The sequence below is a fragment of the Pseudorca crassidens genome, chromosome 9 (assembly GCF_039906515.1).
Source record: "Pseudorca crassidens isolate mPseCra1 chromosome 9, mPseCra1.hap1, whole genome shotgun sequence".
Taxonomy (NCBI): domain Eukaryota; kingdom Metazoa; phylum Chordata; class Mammalia; order Artiodactyla; family Delphinidae; genus Pseudorca; species Pseudorca crassidens.
In genome coordinates, this window is record NC_090304.1 from 57,315,178 (window position 1) to 57,331,432 (window position 16,255).

The window sequence follows — 16,255 nt, forward strand, 5'->3', positions numbered from 1 at the left end:
CACAGCTCAGCAGTGGCTTTCTCCTGTTGAATATAGACAATATTACACACCAACTTCAGATAGGAAACCCTGATCACAATGGACCTGGACAAAGGCAAGGCCACTCTGCAATCACGTCCGACCTTAGACAAAAACTGAAAATTGTCCAAACCACAAAATGACCAAAAAGCCGCCGCCCCCCACCATCCTGGCTGATGCGAGTAACTGCTGCTTCTTTTCCAATTACAACTTTAACCTCACTTCATTCTTCCTGCCTTCTACATACGATTCTTTAAGACACCTGGGCACAGAATCACCCCTGCTTCCTGACAGTATCCAGAGCAAAGCTCCCTACTTCCTTGAACTCACCTGCCCCCCCCCCAAAAAAATAACCTAATATACGGCCACATCCTGTGCATCATTTCATACACCCTTTCCTGGGACACCCAATGAACCCCCAGGATGTGTGTCCTCCCTCTTCGCAAAGAGTCAATAAACCCATCTGGGTTCAGCTACGGGTGAGTTCCTGGTCACCTTTGGCTGGAAGGCCTAAAAGGGATTTGGATGTTGCCTTGCCCTAGCAAAGAGGGAGTATGGGACTTTTTCACACCTGACCACAGGTGAAGCTTTCTCCGCTAGCCTACTTTCTGTATCACATAGGCACACTGGACCCACAGCCTCCAAGCTGCCTTTTGCCATTGAAGTCCTGACAGCTGCGTTCCAGGATCGGTAGGCCCGAGAGGCCATCGTGGTGAACGTTCTTCTTCCTGTGGTCCTGTTCCAGCTCTCCCTGTATGGGTGCTCAGAGCTGTAGGTCTTAGGAATCATTTCTCTCAGCTGCCTCAGCAGGGCCAGGTTTCTTCGGCTGGTCCTCTGCCTGACGGCCATCCAGGGTCATTGACGGCACTCACGTGGCACTCTGTGGGATACTGCCTAGCTACGTGTTTGTCTTCTCTACACCGTGAGCCCCTGGGGCCAGAGACCATGCCGGCTTCACCTCAGCATTCGTGCTGCACTAACACGCTGCCTGCCACGTGCTACTGAAAGGATGCACACGTGTCCGTGGCACCTGTTCAGTCACTGAGCCTCACAACTTCCCACCCCCCCACCTCAAACCATCAATACCACTGTAGACCAAGTAGCACTGTCCCGCTGTGAGATCATTTAACATGTTTTTCTTTTTCCTGAGATCCATCATTTTATTTTCTCTTCTCTTTCATTACCAGCACCAGTAGTGAGCTTTCTGTATTAAGCAATTTCTTAATTTCTTTCTTTCTCAATAAAGTTTACAATCACTGTTAACGCCTGAAAGACAAGCATAGAGAAATGTCTACACAGCTGACCTGAGAGGTATACGCTGGGTGAGCGGCTAGGATTACTCACTAGTAAACAGGAGGGGAGGATCAGAGGCTTGTGCAGAGAAGAGTCAACACAGCGGCCTAAGATCCTTAGATAGGTGTGCTTGCAAGGTTGGCTCTTGGCTGGCATCTGGAAACTTGGCTGGTAAACAGTTCCTTACCTGATACAGAACCTTCTCTAAATGAGAAGGGTGGCTTCCTGTGCCTAGACTGTGTGGACAAATAATGAGGGCTTATGCTAAATACCTGCTTCCCTTTGAGAGTCTGGCATTTTGGCCTGTGCTAGGCAGAGGGTGCCTGTGTGCCCAGCCCCCGATAAAATCTTTGGCCAAGGGGTCTCTCTTGAGCTTCCCTGCTGGACAGCACTTTTGTCATCACAGCTCGCTGCTGGAGGAATCAAGCACATCCTGAGTGACTCTGCTAAGGGACAACGCTTGGAAGCTTGCACCTGGTTTCCCCTGGATTTCGCCCTGTGCATCTTTCCCCTTTGCTGGTTTGCTGTTTATCCTTTTGCTACAATAAATATTAGACGTGAGTCCCACTATGTGCTGAGCCCTGTGAGCCCTTCCAGTGACTCACAGAGCCTCCAACACCCCTCGACACAGGCTTCAAGTTCAAAGGTCCACTGTCAGGGTTCAGGGTTCAGGCTCAGGTGCCCCGGACCAAGGTGGTGATGTGATAATTCATGAAATGTCAGGTATTCATGGTGTCATGAGCTCTGACATACTTCCTAAGTGTGAAGAATAACAGGCAAATGCCAGAGTAGACACCTGAAGAGCTTGTTAGATCTAGTTGGGGAAAAAAATGACACAATATTTTCTCCAACTAAAACGCATCTTTTAGCACTAACTCTAGTGCTGAAGTAAGAAATTATTGAAAGTGGTGGATGCAGGTAGAAAGCGGGGTGAATCCTTTGGGCTTAAGCCGCTTCTCTCCTTTTCCAACCACGTGAGGCCGCAGGGCGGGAGATGCCCAAGGAGCCTCGCTTGTCACATGCTAACTTCTGACTTAGCCGTTTGGTTCCTGTTTGCAGAGCCTCCTCTGCCTTTTCACAGCCCACTTCACACCCAGGGTGGCTCCTCTCTCCTCCCTCTGCCATCCATACAGCAGCTGGAACGGTCAACAAGTGTTTACAAAATTGTGTGTAATTTGTTTACACCACACTTTGGTTTGTTCCATATGATTATTTCCTTCTTGGGGGCACATTCAGGAGAGCAATTTGTTTTGTAGTTAAGGTCCTACAAAGTGAAGAGCGGCATGCTCATTTGGGAGCCAGGTTGCTGAGCGGTAGTGGAAAGAAAAGTCCTCTTTGGTGTCTTGAATGTAAAGGGTTTGGCTATTTCTTTGAAGGAAAGTTTCTTCCAGAACAGAGAGCCTGGTCTGAGAGCCTTCTCACAGAGCCGACTGGGAGAAACTGGTCTGAGGAAAATCAGGCCTGCTGGAGTCTTTTCACACTTGACCTTGGCAACTGGGGAGTCGGCTTTGACCAGCTGCCACATATTCAGGCATACCCCATTTTATTGCGCTTCCCAGATATTTCATTTTTTAAAAAATTGTGGCAGGTTTGTGGAAACCCTGTGCTGTCAGATAATGGTTAGTATCTTTTAACCATAAAGTATTTTTTATTTAAGGTATGTATATAATTTTTTTTAGACATAATACTATTGCACACTTAATAGACTACAGTATAGTGTAAACATAACTTCTATATGCACTGGAAAACCAAAAAAAAAAAATTGTGTGACTTGCTTTATTGCAATACTCTCTTATTTGGGTGGTCTGGAACCAAACCCGCAGCATCTCTGAGGTCTGCCTGTAGTTGTGAACAGCAGTGCGTGGGTGTGGGGTCAGAGACACCTGGGGTTCAATCCCATCTCTGCCACTTTCCAGCTGTGTGAGCTCAGAGCACCTTCAAATGACGATGAGACCTCTGTCTATCTCAAAGGTCGTTGCAAATGTTAAACAAAAAGTGAAAACACTTTGTGATTCACAAAATGCTGCACAATTGCTAATAACAACACTATATGCTTATATAGCACTACCTAGGCGCCAGGTGCTATCCTAGGTGCTGTAACTCTCTGAGCTCATTTAATTCATAACATGCAATGAGGCAGTCAGTAGAATTATCCCCATTTCATAGGTGAGGACACTGAGGCATGGAGAGATTTAGAAACTTGCCTTGTGTAACACAAGGTAACACAGTTAATAAGAAGAGCTGGGGTTCAAACCCAGGCAGCCTGGCTCCAGAGTCTGTGCTTATAAGTGTAAGTTGCGGTGTTTTTGGAGGGGATTTTCGCACCTTTTAAACCACAAAAGCATTGGTTGTCATTCACTCAAATTTTTGCATTCCTGTTTCCATGAGGCAATGTGGTCAGGGGTTAAGACCTTTGGATTCTAATTGCCCTGTGTTACGTATCAGCTTTGTGATCTCCTGGCTGGCAAGTGACTTAAGCTTTGGGGGCCTTAGTCAGCCTGGGGTACCCAGACCAGGTGGCCTAAATGGCAGAAATGTATTTTCTCACTGTTCTGGAGGGTGCCAGCATGGTCAGGTTCTGGTGAGGACTCTCTTCCTGGCTTGCAGACTGCTGCCTTCTTGCTGTGTTCACATATGGATTTTCCTCAGTGTGTGTGCCTGGAGAAAGCAATCTCTCTCTTCCTCTTCCTAAGGCACTAATTCCATCAGGAGGGGCCCCCCATCCTCATAACCTTACCTAATAAGCTTAAATATCTCCCAAAGGCCCCAATTCCAAATAGCATCACATTAGGGGTGAGAGCTTCAACATAGGAATTTAGGGAGGGACACATTTCCATCCATTCATCATCCATAAAATGGGGGAAAAACCTTCTATCTAATGGGCTGATGACCTCATCTGAATCAGGGGAAGTACCGGCCACCTCTGACCACTCCCTGCTTAAACCTTTTTTTTGTGGTTTCTTATGACCTTCACGGGAAAGGCTGAAGCCAGCAATTCCTAACCATCGTCTACCATGCTGGAACCCAGCTTTCCTCTCAGGCCTCAACGCTTAATTTCCATAGGCTCAGCCATGACAAACTTCTTGCTAATTCCTCAACAGTCCATACAGCCAGGAGTCAGACCTGAGGCTAGTTTTGTTTTGTTTTGTTTTTTGTTTTGCAGTATGTGGGCCTCTCACTGTTGAGGCCCCTCCCGTTGTGGAGCACAGGCTCCGGACGCGCAGGCCCAACGGCCATGGCTCATGGGCCCAGCTGCTCCGCGGCATGTGGGATCCTCCCAGACCGGGGCAAGAACCCGTGTCCCGTGCATCGGCAGGCGGAGTCTCAACCACTGTGCCACCAGGGAAGCCCTCACCACTGCTGCACCCCATCATCAGAGGAAGTTGGGCCTGTAGCTTTGGGAAGAGTCTGGGGGAGGGTCTGGGCTTCTCTGAGACCTCTTCCCTAAAGAGGTCTTTTGTGGGGTTTGCACTGAGCCTGGTTCCGGGGATCCTGTGGGTAATGACTGTCAGTCTCTGCCCGCTATGCTTCATGTCTCAAACCCATATGAACCCCCAGGAACTCTTCCTCACGCTTTGCTTCACATGTTTCCCTCCAGTCCAAAGTTAAAGGAAAGAAAGTCATTTCTATATTGTGGTCAGTCTGCCTGGGTTGATTAGTGTGAAATGAAACTTGTGGCAAGGACCCATGGGCTGGGGGAAACCAAATTCATCTCGACACGCTGGCTGCACGTGGTGCTCGTGCGTGATTCCCCTGGGTTCCTCTCCAGTTGCCTTTGTGCTGATGGAGAGATTCAGCTGGTTACGTGAACCCAGATTAAGGCCCCTGGATCCTCCTGTCAGCTTATCCTGTTTGGGGTGCTTTTTCTGCTGCCCATAGCTACTCAAGGGCTTATCAGTTACCCCAACAGCCATTTACATAGGAGGAAGCTGTGGGAGGGAAGGAGAGAGATGGCCAGGTCCTACAACCCAGGGATTCCAGCTTTGTCATTATATAAGCCGTGTGACCTTTGGCAAGTCCATCTGATCCCGGAGCCCAGCTTCTTTTTGTTTTTTTTTTTTGCAGTACGCAGGCCTCTTACTGTTGTGGCCTCTCCCGTAGCGGAGCACAGGCTCCGGACGCGCAGGCTCAGTGGTCATGGCTCACGGGCCCAGCCGCTCCGCGGCATGTGGGATCTTCTCCGACCGGGGCACGAACCCACGTCCCCTGCATTGGCAGGCAGACTCTCAACCACTGCGCCACCAGGGAAGCCTGCCCAGCTTCTTTTAACTGAATCATGAGGCCCTGCCCAGAAATGCATTCATTCTCCATAAGGGGGCCCTAGAAATACTACGCCAATAGTTTTTAGACAAGACTATGACAGCATGAATCATGGAATCTTCAAGCTGAGGGGTCCTTGAAGGAAAGGAATTAACATTCATCAGGTCCTGCTATGTGCCAAGTACCATCTTTTAAACTTATTATTATTTTTAACTGAATTGCATAGTAAGAAATACATTGTAAGTGGCGACCCAGTACAGGTGCTGTGTGTAAAGTACAGCTAAATAAAAATTCACAAAATAACACTGACTTCACTATGTTTGATGTACTCTATTCTGTTCTGCTCCTCTCTCATCCATTTATTCCCGTTATTTTAAATGATGGTGCTGAAACACAGCACTGATCTCAGGATCAGTTACGGCCCACAGCTGGGAAAAGGAAGCCCTGTATCTTTCATGTGCACACTTGCCTTTTGTGCTCCTTACAGCTTTAGGAGGTAGGCATGTGTTCATTCCCATGTTGCAGATGAAGAAACTGAGGCTCAGTGAGATGCAGTCATTCGCACAACATCACCCAATTCCTGAGTGGCTGAGCTGGGATTCTGAGTGTGACTCCAAGCCCATGCTGTTCCCAGTTATCTTGCTGCCTGAGAGTCCAATGATCCCATTTGGCTCAGGGGGAAACTGACGTCCAGAGAGGACAAGTAACTTGCTCAAGGTCACACTGGGTCTGGTGATAGAGCCTAACACTGAAACCAGATTCATCCCTGGATTCCACACACCCCAGCACTGGAACTAGGCTCCTGTGGGCAGGAAGCTCCTTCCTCACCATCGGTTACTCTCTTTCCTCCCTGAAGTCATCCTGGATTATATGAAGTTGAAACCGGCCAAGAGCCACTCTCCCTGGACAAAGCTGAGCTTACAAGAGGAAATAATGCCTTGCAAATGTCTTTTGGTAGGAAGTTTGTCATTGTGCACATCACTGCTTCCACTGGAACTGAAAGTCATGTTGGCTCAAATTAAAAGCAAAACTCTAGACCACTGTACCTCTCAGCACCTAACCTAGCGGGTCCTAACCTAGTTTCACAAGCGCAATCTATCTTAATTTAGCGTAGCTTTCCGGGCCTGTTTTTCCCTCCTCCCAGTTCAGAAGGAGGGTACGCTTGTATTAGCACGTACTGCCCACCAGGGAGTGCTGCAGTGCGCACCAGTGGGGAGCGGATTTGGGATGTATTTAAAGTCTTCTTACAAGGAACTCACAAGAACAACAATATTAGTGGCTGTCAGATACCAGCTCCCAGATCACAGCAATTCCAGCAGAGGTGGTGCTATGGAGAGGAGGCCCCAGGTCAGACCTCACCAAGGCAGTCTGAGGCAGCTGAGCAGAAGGAAAGGCTGGAATTACGAACACAGAGAAGCCAAGATGATAACAAAAGAGATGGGACCAAGAGTCTCCTGGGGGCAGCATGACAAGGCTGGGAGCGGGAGTCGGGCAACAAGGTCAGAGATCCAGATGATCAGCAGCTGGATGGAGGGAGTATGGTGTGAGGAAGGGACAAGGGGTGTGGTTCATGACCAAGGCCATGAGCTTTGAGAGAGACAGCGGGGAGCGGCATGGGACAGGCCAACGCTAAAGGACTCTGCAGCTGGGCTGAAGGAGCTGTGAGGCCAGGAGAAGGATCAGGTGTGAGCCCCCCCCCTTAGAGTACCTGGGACCCCATTTTGGTCACAGAACCTAAGAATACTGTAGTCTTCCTCACTGCTCACGAGGCCCTGGGGTGGAGCAGGGAAGGGCAGCTGGTTCCCCTTCCCAGGTACAGACCCCATCCTCACCATCTCCACGCACTGGTCCTGGCCTGAGCGCCCACCCCCCTTCCTGAATTACTGCAGTAGCCTCCTACTCAGACACAGCCCGCTGGAGTTCAACACTGCTGCTTCCAGAATGACCCTGTCCAAGTATCAGTCAGACCCCGTCAGTCCCCAGCCCCCAGCCCAGAGCCTCCTGTGATTCTCCCTGCCATGGCCTGCACGTGGGCCCTACCCCACGTGCCCTCTCTGATCTCCCCACTGCAGCCACACTGGCCTCCCTGATGTTTTGGAACAATGCAGACACCCTCCTGCCCCAAGGCCCTTGAACCCGCCCTTCCCTCTGCCGGGATGGCTTTGCCTCCGGACTTCCTCGCCGCCAGCTCCCTCGCCTACCTCACATGTCATCTTCTCAGTGAAGCCTCCTCTGGCTGCACCCCCGGTCCCACCCTGGCATTCCCTATCCCCTCTCCTGTAACACTTAACATCTTGAAACATCCTATATAGTGTAGTTTTTAAGCTTGTTGATCAGTCTCCCCACTGATGAGTGGGCAGTTTTGTCTGTCTGGATCAGGCTGGAACCCCAATACCTATAACAGTAGGTGCTCAACAAACAGCTGCTAAATGACAGAGGATCTGCCTAACTCTCCAACTTTCCCTCCCAGCGCTCTCTGCCCCCATATCCCCAGTCACACCCGATGTTCCAGCCTCACGGGACACACCTGACATTTGTCCTCCTCCATGCCTTCGTCCACAGAGAATGCCCTTTCTTCCCCCTCCTTACCTGGTACAATCCCTCCCGTCCCTCAAAGCCCAGGGACCAGGACTTCTTCCATAAAACCTTCTCAGAAACCTACTGGTTGGACTTCTTCCCTTAAACCTCTACAATGTCTACTTTAAATGTCTTTTCTCCAGCATGTCACAATTAGAGAGTGACCTGGTATAATCTCTAGGGTCCTGAGTAGCTCTAACAGGTTACGGATTCAATTTCTCTTCCGGCAGTTTCTAACAGTGACAAAGAAGTTTACCTTCCGGATACAGCAAGAATCAGCTCTCAGGTTGTGTATATTTTATTAGCATTGAGCTAATGAAAACATGTTTCTATAAAACAGAACAAACTGCAGAGTGCAGTGGTCAAGAAAGATAACAGGCAGTGGAGTGAGGCAGATCTGGATTCAAACCCTGGCTCTGCCATTTACTAGCTGTGCCACTGTTAGCAAGTCACCTAAGCTCTCTAAGTCATAGTTTTCTTGACTAAGAAACTAGTCTAGGAAAATGGGGAAAGGTTAAGAATCCATGCGTTTGTTGTCTCTAAGGTTCCTTCTAGCTCCCAGATTCTCAGATGCTCTGACTGTACTAGGCCCTCCTCAATCCCTTCTGGAACTTGGGGGCTTACAGTCCTCATTATGTGGATAACTCTGTCCAGTAAGAGACTCTAACTGCCTGAAAACATCAGGTACTTCTGCAGTATGGGAGGGAGTGTGAGCCTGCTTGTGGGGCAGAAGGGTAGTCAAATATAGGGGTAGAATCCCTACCCCAGCGGAACGAACCCAGCTTCCTGTCCTAGAGAAGGGAGCCTCGTGTCCAGTGGCTGAGTAGCTACAGTACTCTGGCCGCGTAGGGAATTAATGAGAGCTTTTCTTACAGATTTTAAAAACTAAATCTGGTGAGCATGGGGCCAGGGAGGGTAGAGGATAAATGGAGTTAAATTGGTAATGAGCTTCTTTCTCACTGGGCTTCAGGATGCTCACCTAATCTACAGACTCTCAGTAAACAGTCTGGCTGCCTAATTAGGTTACCCAGTAATCTCCCTTTTGACACCCAGGCTGCTTGATAATTTGGGTGTAACTGTGATTGTTTCCTTGTTTCTTTTCTAAGTGAACTTCTCAATTTGCCTCTGGGATTAGAGCTCGGGAGTAAATGCTCACTATTCCCCAGACCCACCACACCTCTTTGTGCCTCCAAACCTTGGCTCCAGCAACCTGCCTCTACTGGGAATGCCTCTCTCAGATCCCTCACGCTCAGTGCAGTCCTACTCGGCTGGCCTTCAAACTCTGGTGCACAGTGTGAGTGGAACGAAGGGATGAGCCTTTGTACCCTCAGGGCAAAACGAATGGCTCCTTCTACTGTCATCCCACAGCTCTTTAAACAATATTAATAGCTAAAAGCCTTTTAACCGTTTTTAAGCGCACAATTCAACGGCATTAAGTACGTTCACGTTGTGGTGCAATCATCACCGCTATCCATCTCCAGAACCTTTCCATCATCCCAAACTGATACTTCGTACCCATTAAACACGAACTCCCCATTTCCCTTCTCCCAGCCCTGGGTAATCGCTGGCACACTGTTTTAGAAATGAGGAAACTGTGGCATAGACAGGTGAGGCGACTTGCTCAAGGTTTCAGAACTGGGACATGGTCCAGGATTTGAGACCAAGTCTCCTCACTAGATCTGGAACCAGCTCTTTCCACCCTGCCACACTGCCTGCGAAACCTCCACCACAGATAGGGCTGCAAGGCTGTCATAGCTCCACCTCCCCCGCTATTCATCTAGATTCTTGATTCGAGAACGATGCCTGGTCCACTGAAGGAGCTCAGCATAGCTACAGAACAAATCACAGAAGGAATCTACAAAACAGACACTGTGTCCACCTGACCCCGTGGTTGGAAATGGAGCTCACAGTGCAACCTCTGCTTTCTAAAAAACACTTAGAGGATGCCAAGCGTGTGCCCGGCATGATGCCAGCTCCTGCTTGCTGTGGCTCTGCTCAGCAGGAGAGGCCTGGGGGCCGGCTCCGCCTGACGCCCCTGAGGGGGAAGATTTGTGTTTACATTACCCCGTCAATTCTGTATTTATTTTGGATATTAAGCAGCAACATAAAAGCTGCTGACATTAACCTTCGGGGGCAGAAATTGGCTTTAATGGACCCATAAAAAGTTATTGATGGCAGCTGCATGCAGCGTCACCATGACCTCAGCAAAAGCCTCCACCACTATCAATACTGTTGACAATTACTATTGACTAATGCAAGGCCGGATGTGGAGGCAGAGTCGACGTTCCTGTGGCTGGAAGTTGCCGGGGGTCATGCTTTGGTGTCCTCAGCTGCTGATTCCAAAAGAGGTGGGCAGAGGGCTCAAACTATAGCATCAGAGAGACCTGAGTTCAAATCCAAGCTTTGCCGACTTGCTGAATGACTGGCTGCACAATCTCTGGCAAGTCAGTTGACCTTTTGGGAGCCTCAGTTTTCCCATCTGGGAAATGGGGGTGCCACGGTGCTGTCATGAGGGTTGAAGGCAATGGCCCTTGTGTAGCAGCTTGACACGATAGGTCCTCAGCATGGCCTCCCCCTGCTCCTGAAACTGGCCGTAATGTGATGTGTTGGCTGATATGTCCAGTGGAGTTAAGCCCTGTTCTGATGGTAAGATCAGAGTTCTCATCACAGATAAAAGAGAGAACTGGGCTCAGGGGGATGAATGCGCGACCAAGAGACGAGGGCAGTGGAGAAAGATGTGAGAGCGGAAGGGGCAGGAAGAAGAGGGGGAAGCCGGGAAAGAACGGAGACTTCTGCATAGAGCCTGGCTCCACCTCAGCTAGGTACACGGCCGCCGCACGCCCTTCACCTCTGGGCCCCAGTCCTCAGCTGTAAGTTCTGGTTGACAACAAAGCTGTCAACCTCCTTGGGTGGATAAAGGGGAGCCATCCCTATGGCTCCTTCACTGCCAGGATGAGGTACTGTCATTATTTAGACTCCAGTATAGCAAAGCCACTAATATAATTTTGCAGCCTGAAGCAAGTGGACAGGTGCAGGATGTCTGAGTTTGGAAGTCCAGGCCTGGAAGGGACGAGGCGGCCAGGGAGGAGCTCTTTGTTAGATCCACCTGCCCACCTCCTTTGCCTGCCCATCTTCCGTGAGCACAGTGAGACTTAGAGCGCTCTGGCCCAATGCCGAAATGCATGATTGGAAGGAGAGGGCGGTATGGCCAGGGAAGCAGGCAACCATCTCCCTGCCCCTGTTATCAGAGCCTGAAGCTCTTCAGGCTCGCCCACTACGTCGTTATCACACAACAGAGGCTTAATTCAGCTGTAATTCAGCTCTCAGGGAATATACAATAAAGTGGGTGGTGTGTGCCTCACTCTATCATGATTTTATGGAAAAATGATCATTTGTCACCATGGCAAGAAGCCTTCAAACGAACAAACAACCCAAGTACTTTGCTGCAGAGGAAATCCACTATGATTAGGGCCACAAGGGTAAAGGTTTTAGAATCATACAGGTCTGAGTTCAGATCTCGTCTTGCTAGGTATGTGACCTACACAGGTTTCTTAACCTCTCTGGGCTACAGATTCCTTATCCGGTACAGTGAGGGTAATAAAACCTATCTCAAGGTGTTGTAGAGGGAGTAAATGAGGTCATACAGCTAAGCACTTAGCACTGGGCATGGGGGTCTAATAATCAGTAGCAGGTATTAACTAGTATTGTTGTTATTACTATCATGTTCCTCTTGTGCACCTTCACCTTAACGTAAGGACTTCAAATCACGGAATTCTAGATCTAGAAGGGCCTACAGGTGATTCAGCTCACTTATTCTCCAGAAGTGTTCACTGGAACACTGGTCCTGTCGCATGCTCTGAGAATAAAGGGTTTTTTACTCTCAGATCAATTTGCAACCCTCCTTGCTAATATCTCCATTAGCATGCATATTAACGTATTAAAGGCTCTGAGAAGTCCTGCAGTAAGGAAACTGGTTTAAGTTCCTTTAACTCAGTGTTTCCTACATTATTTGACCACAGAGCACTCCCCTCCACCCCTCTTCAATCTAAGAACTATTAACATTCTCAGAATACAAGAAATGCTGATTTCATTAAAACTACTTATTTTACAGATGAGGAAACTGAGGTCTAGAGAAAGGATCTAACTTATCCAACGCTACACCCTAGGTCAGTGATGGCACTGAGGCTTCCTGCCTCCCAGTTAGACACCATTTTCTCTGCACAGGCCTCGCACATCAAATTCAGCGTGTAGTGCAGAGGAGAGAAGGGGGCTGCTGTTTGGGCTTGGGCCTAGGAGGTGGGAAGGTGGATGAGGGAGTGTGGATGGCTCCCCACTGCACAGAGGGGAACCCCTTCAGATGCTGAGGTCATTGACCCCCTCCCAGGGCTGGTGGAGTATCAGGGGAGGGTGACACTGCCAAGCTGGTATTTGGGACCTGCTGTTCCTCTACCCCTCAAACAGGTGCATCCCTAGGAAAAACTCCAAGTTCTCTAGCAGCAGTGGTGGAACAAATAGTTGCAATTCTGCTGCACCTGACTTTTTTAGGAGATGGGTTTCTCCACCTGACCCTGACCTTACCTAGTCTCCTGCCTGATCCCAAATCTGGGATTGTGTTGTGCCATAACCCACTGGAGCATCCTTTCCAGAGACTAACCCACCTAAGCCTTCACCTCTGACCTGGTGTCTCCACACACGTCCCCCGCCACCCTCAAACCACTTCTCCAATCCTCCCCACATCCTGGGGAGGAATCAAAGGATCCTGCATTTAGAGCTGGAAACCAGTAGGGGGCACTGGTACCTGGCTTGGTTCTTCCAGTTCTCGTTCAGATTGCCATCCCCACGTCCCCCTTCCCACCTCTGGCGTGGCAGGGCCAGCAGACCCCCTCACTGGACCTCTGGGAAACAAAGCCCTCCCCGGGGCAGAGGGGCTGTCCTGGTCTCTGCCACCCTCCCTAAGTCTTTGCTGCCGGACTCCAGCAGGACCCTCCTTCCTTCACGTGGGCCTCATCCACAAGCTGCCCAGAGATTGTGGGCACAAGGTGCCACAGAAAGGGAAATTCCCTCAGCGGGTGGCCCACTGCAGGGCTGCATCCATCTCAGGGCCCCTCAGAGATCTGCCAGCAAGGTCCGAGAGTGAAGAGGAACATCCTGAAACACGGCTCCCTTTCCTTCCCCACAAAGAAGGAGACGTGTGAATAACTTGTCCTCTTTCTCTCCCACAGCATCTCTGCGGCCTTGGAAGAGAGCTACAGAGATGAGAGTGGAATAGAGTCCAGAGACAGCACTTCCTCCAATCTGCAGATGAGATCATGGGAAAGCTGGGGTAAAAACACGCGTTTTAAGTTACTCCAGCGTGACAGTTTTCGTGTGAAAGCTATCCTCTGATCAGCGTAAGACCCTGGGGTGGGGCAGCACGTGTGGTGGGCGCCCAGGGTGGTTGGGTACCTGGAGGCTGGAGGCCGCGCGAGCAGAGTTCCGCCAGGACCAGGCACGGCGACTGCCAGAGAGGATGAGCTGCAGGGGATGGGCTTCCGAGTGGAAGCCTCTGGCCCGTCTGCTCCCACCCGCACAGGTACCTTGTAAGCAGTAACCCTGCTCCTTCGGCACCCCTCTCATCTGGAATGCAAGTGCGGCAACCCATCTCTGGCCTGTCACCCACGGGCGGGGGTTTCACGCGACCCTGCGAGAGGCTCTGCCTTTTGACGACGGACAGCAAAGCAATTTTCCACCGACTTCACCGGAGCCCCAAGGGATGGAGTAAAAGATCAATACTGTGATTAAAACCCCTGGCCCCATAACCCAGGCGCCCGGCACAGGCCAAGCGGGCCACTCACCGGTCTCCGCGTTCTCGTGCTCCGTGTCGGTGAGCGTGAGGTTGGAGTTGGCCCGGCTGGACAGGCAGGAGCTGCGCCCCGACCGTGTGCTGCGGCCCCACAGCTGCACGGGGTGCTCGGGGGACAGCACAGGGTCGGTATCCAGGTCGGCCTCGGAGCTGGCCCCCATGGAGTAGCCACAGTGGGGGAGGCCGATGTCTGTCCGGTACAGGGTCCCGTGCGGGGGCGTCACCTCCCCCAGGCCCAGCTCACGCAGGGTGAAGTTGGTGCCTAGGAGGGAAGGCAGGGGAGCGGGATCAGGGCGTGAGGGGGGGGCATCTCCCCACCAGAAGCCCGGCCCCTACCCCAGGACTCACTCTTGTCCTTTGAGCTCACTGTGATGTTCGATGCCCGGGCCTTTCCTCTGCACCCTCTCCACCAGCCCGAACCCTCCACCCCTTTATGGAGGGCCCAATACAAATGGCCCCTCGTCTGAGAAGCCTCCCCTCATCCTACACCCTGTGTGGGAGTCCCTGCTTCTTCCTCCGAGCTGCCTCTGAGAGTCCTCGGCCCTGGTCATGCCGCAGAGCAGAACTGCGTAAGAGCCTGGGTCCTCTGCTCGAGATGCCTCCACAGGGGCAGGGACTGTGTCCCGTTCATTCCTATTCCCTGGGCCTAGAAGGCAACCCGGTACCCAGTGCGGGCTCAGTACGTGTCTGCTAAATTGGACGGAGAGCTTCAGCTCTCCTCTTCCAGCCCAGGGAGGGCCTGCCAGCAAGGGGGGCTCCTGAGCAGGGCAGAAGCCTGGTCCATGAAATGCCAATGGTTCCCTGGGACCAGACGTTCCTTTCCAGCCGGTTCAGGAAAGCCTGGAGCAGGAAAGTGAAGAAGATGGGGACCAGCTGAGAAAAGTGGGCCTTGCACAAGGAGGTCGGCTCTGCCTTCTGTTTCCTCACGCCAGGTGGGCTGTGACAGGAACCAGCAGCCTCTGGGGTAACACAGGGAGCCAAGCGCACAGCCGAGGCTGGGCCGCTGACAGGTCTCTCGAGGCCCCGGGAAAGCCTGGCTGTGCCCACGACAGAGGCCGGGAAGACCCGGGTGCGGGGAGTTCACTCAGGGATCAGTGTTTGAGGGACAAAGGGGATACTGACTTCCATGGGAAACACAGCCTCCACATTACTCAGTGTTTACTCAGGGACAGCTTCTTCCATATTTTTAACATTCCCACGAGTGTACTGGGGGATGAGGAAGACCGGCAGACGAAGGCGCTAAGGATCATAGTCCAGTTAAACCGCCGATCTAGGAAATGGACTTACGACCAGGCAGCACCACATCTAACCCAATCCAAGCTGCCGTCGGGTACTGATGTACAGCAACGAGCAGGGCGTGCTGCCTGACCTCACAGAGCTCACAGTCAAGCGGGGGACACACAGCCCAGGCCATGATGAAGGGCTAAAGCCCCAAGTGGGGGGATCCATGGAGAGTGTGCTGGGAGCACAGAGGCAGAGGGCGGGGTATCAGGGTGGGAGCTCAGAGGTTTGCGGATGAGAGTAACCGGGAAGAGCGGAGTAAGAAGAGAGAAGAGGCAGATGCCCGTGCTTTGAAGGATCCCGCAACCAGGGTCAGGACTGAAGAGGACAAGCCTGCAAAGGAAGGAAGAAGGAACTGCCAGTGAGGCAGGAGGGGAACCCCCAGAGACGGCCTCCTCTCCCAGTCATGTGCATCGCTCTTAACCAGGAACCCCTGTGCCTCCCAGGGTCCTAGTCAGCTCCGTGTCCAGCCTGCCACAGAGTAAGTGCTCAGCGAAAGGTAGTTAAATAATCAGACAGACACACTCTGGTAGCACTCTGGAGGATGGATAAAGGGAGAGGGAAGGTGGGAGGAGAGAACTCTGCTACCCTCACAGGATTTTTGAGGCTCCAGGGAGGTAACGGGAGAGAGAACTTTGTAAGCTGCAGTGCCCATGCCTGCTGCCTATGAGCTGAGAATGTTTCTCATTTGTTATTTATGAAGATAAGAGGGGTTCCCTTTGGAGCCTCCCGTGCTAGGATGGCATCCAGGTCAATCTGGGCCTGGCAGGGCTCACCATTTGTCCCCTCCCCTCACTGAGACCCAGAGAGAACAATCAGTAGCCGGCAGCATTTCTGAAGCGCTTGCTCTGTGCAAGGGTCAAATGCTCTATTTTCAGTCCTCATCAATCCTCCCCACCACCTTGCAATTAGGAGGCATGGCTGTGATCCCACTGCCCAGGTGAAGACACTGAGGGCAGTAAAAATGGCAGAGCCAGAATTCAA

General features: G+C 51.3%; 1 protein-coding gene across 8 annotated transcripts in view; it reads right to left on the reverse strand.

Moving 5' to 3' along the window:
* The window catches only part of TENM4 (teneurin transmembrane protein 4), a 741,722-nt gene that overhangs the window by 371,505 nt on the left and 353,962 nt on the right, over positions 1-16,255 (reverse strand). For all 8 annotated transcript variants that reach the window (XM_067750497.1, XM_067750495.1, XM_067750496.1 and 5 more), the window contains one exon: positions 13,983-14,252. In XM_067750497.1, the coding sequence (XP_067606598.1) occupies positions 13,983-14,252 (270 nt within the window). The remainder of the gene's footprint in view (positions 1-13,982; positions 14,253-16,255) is intronic.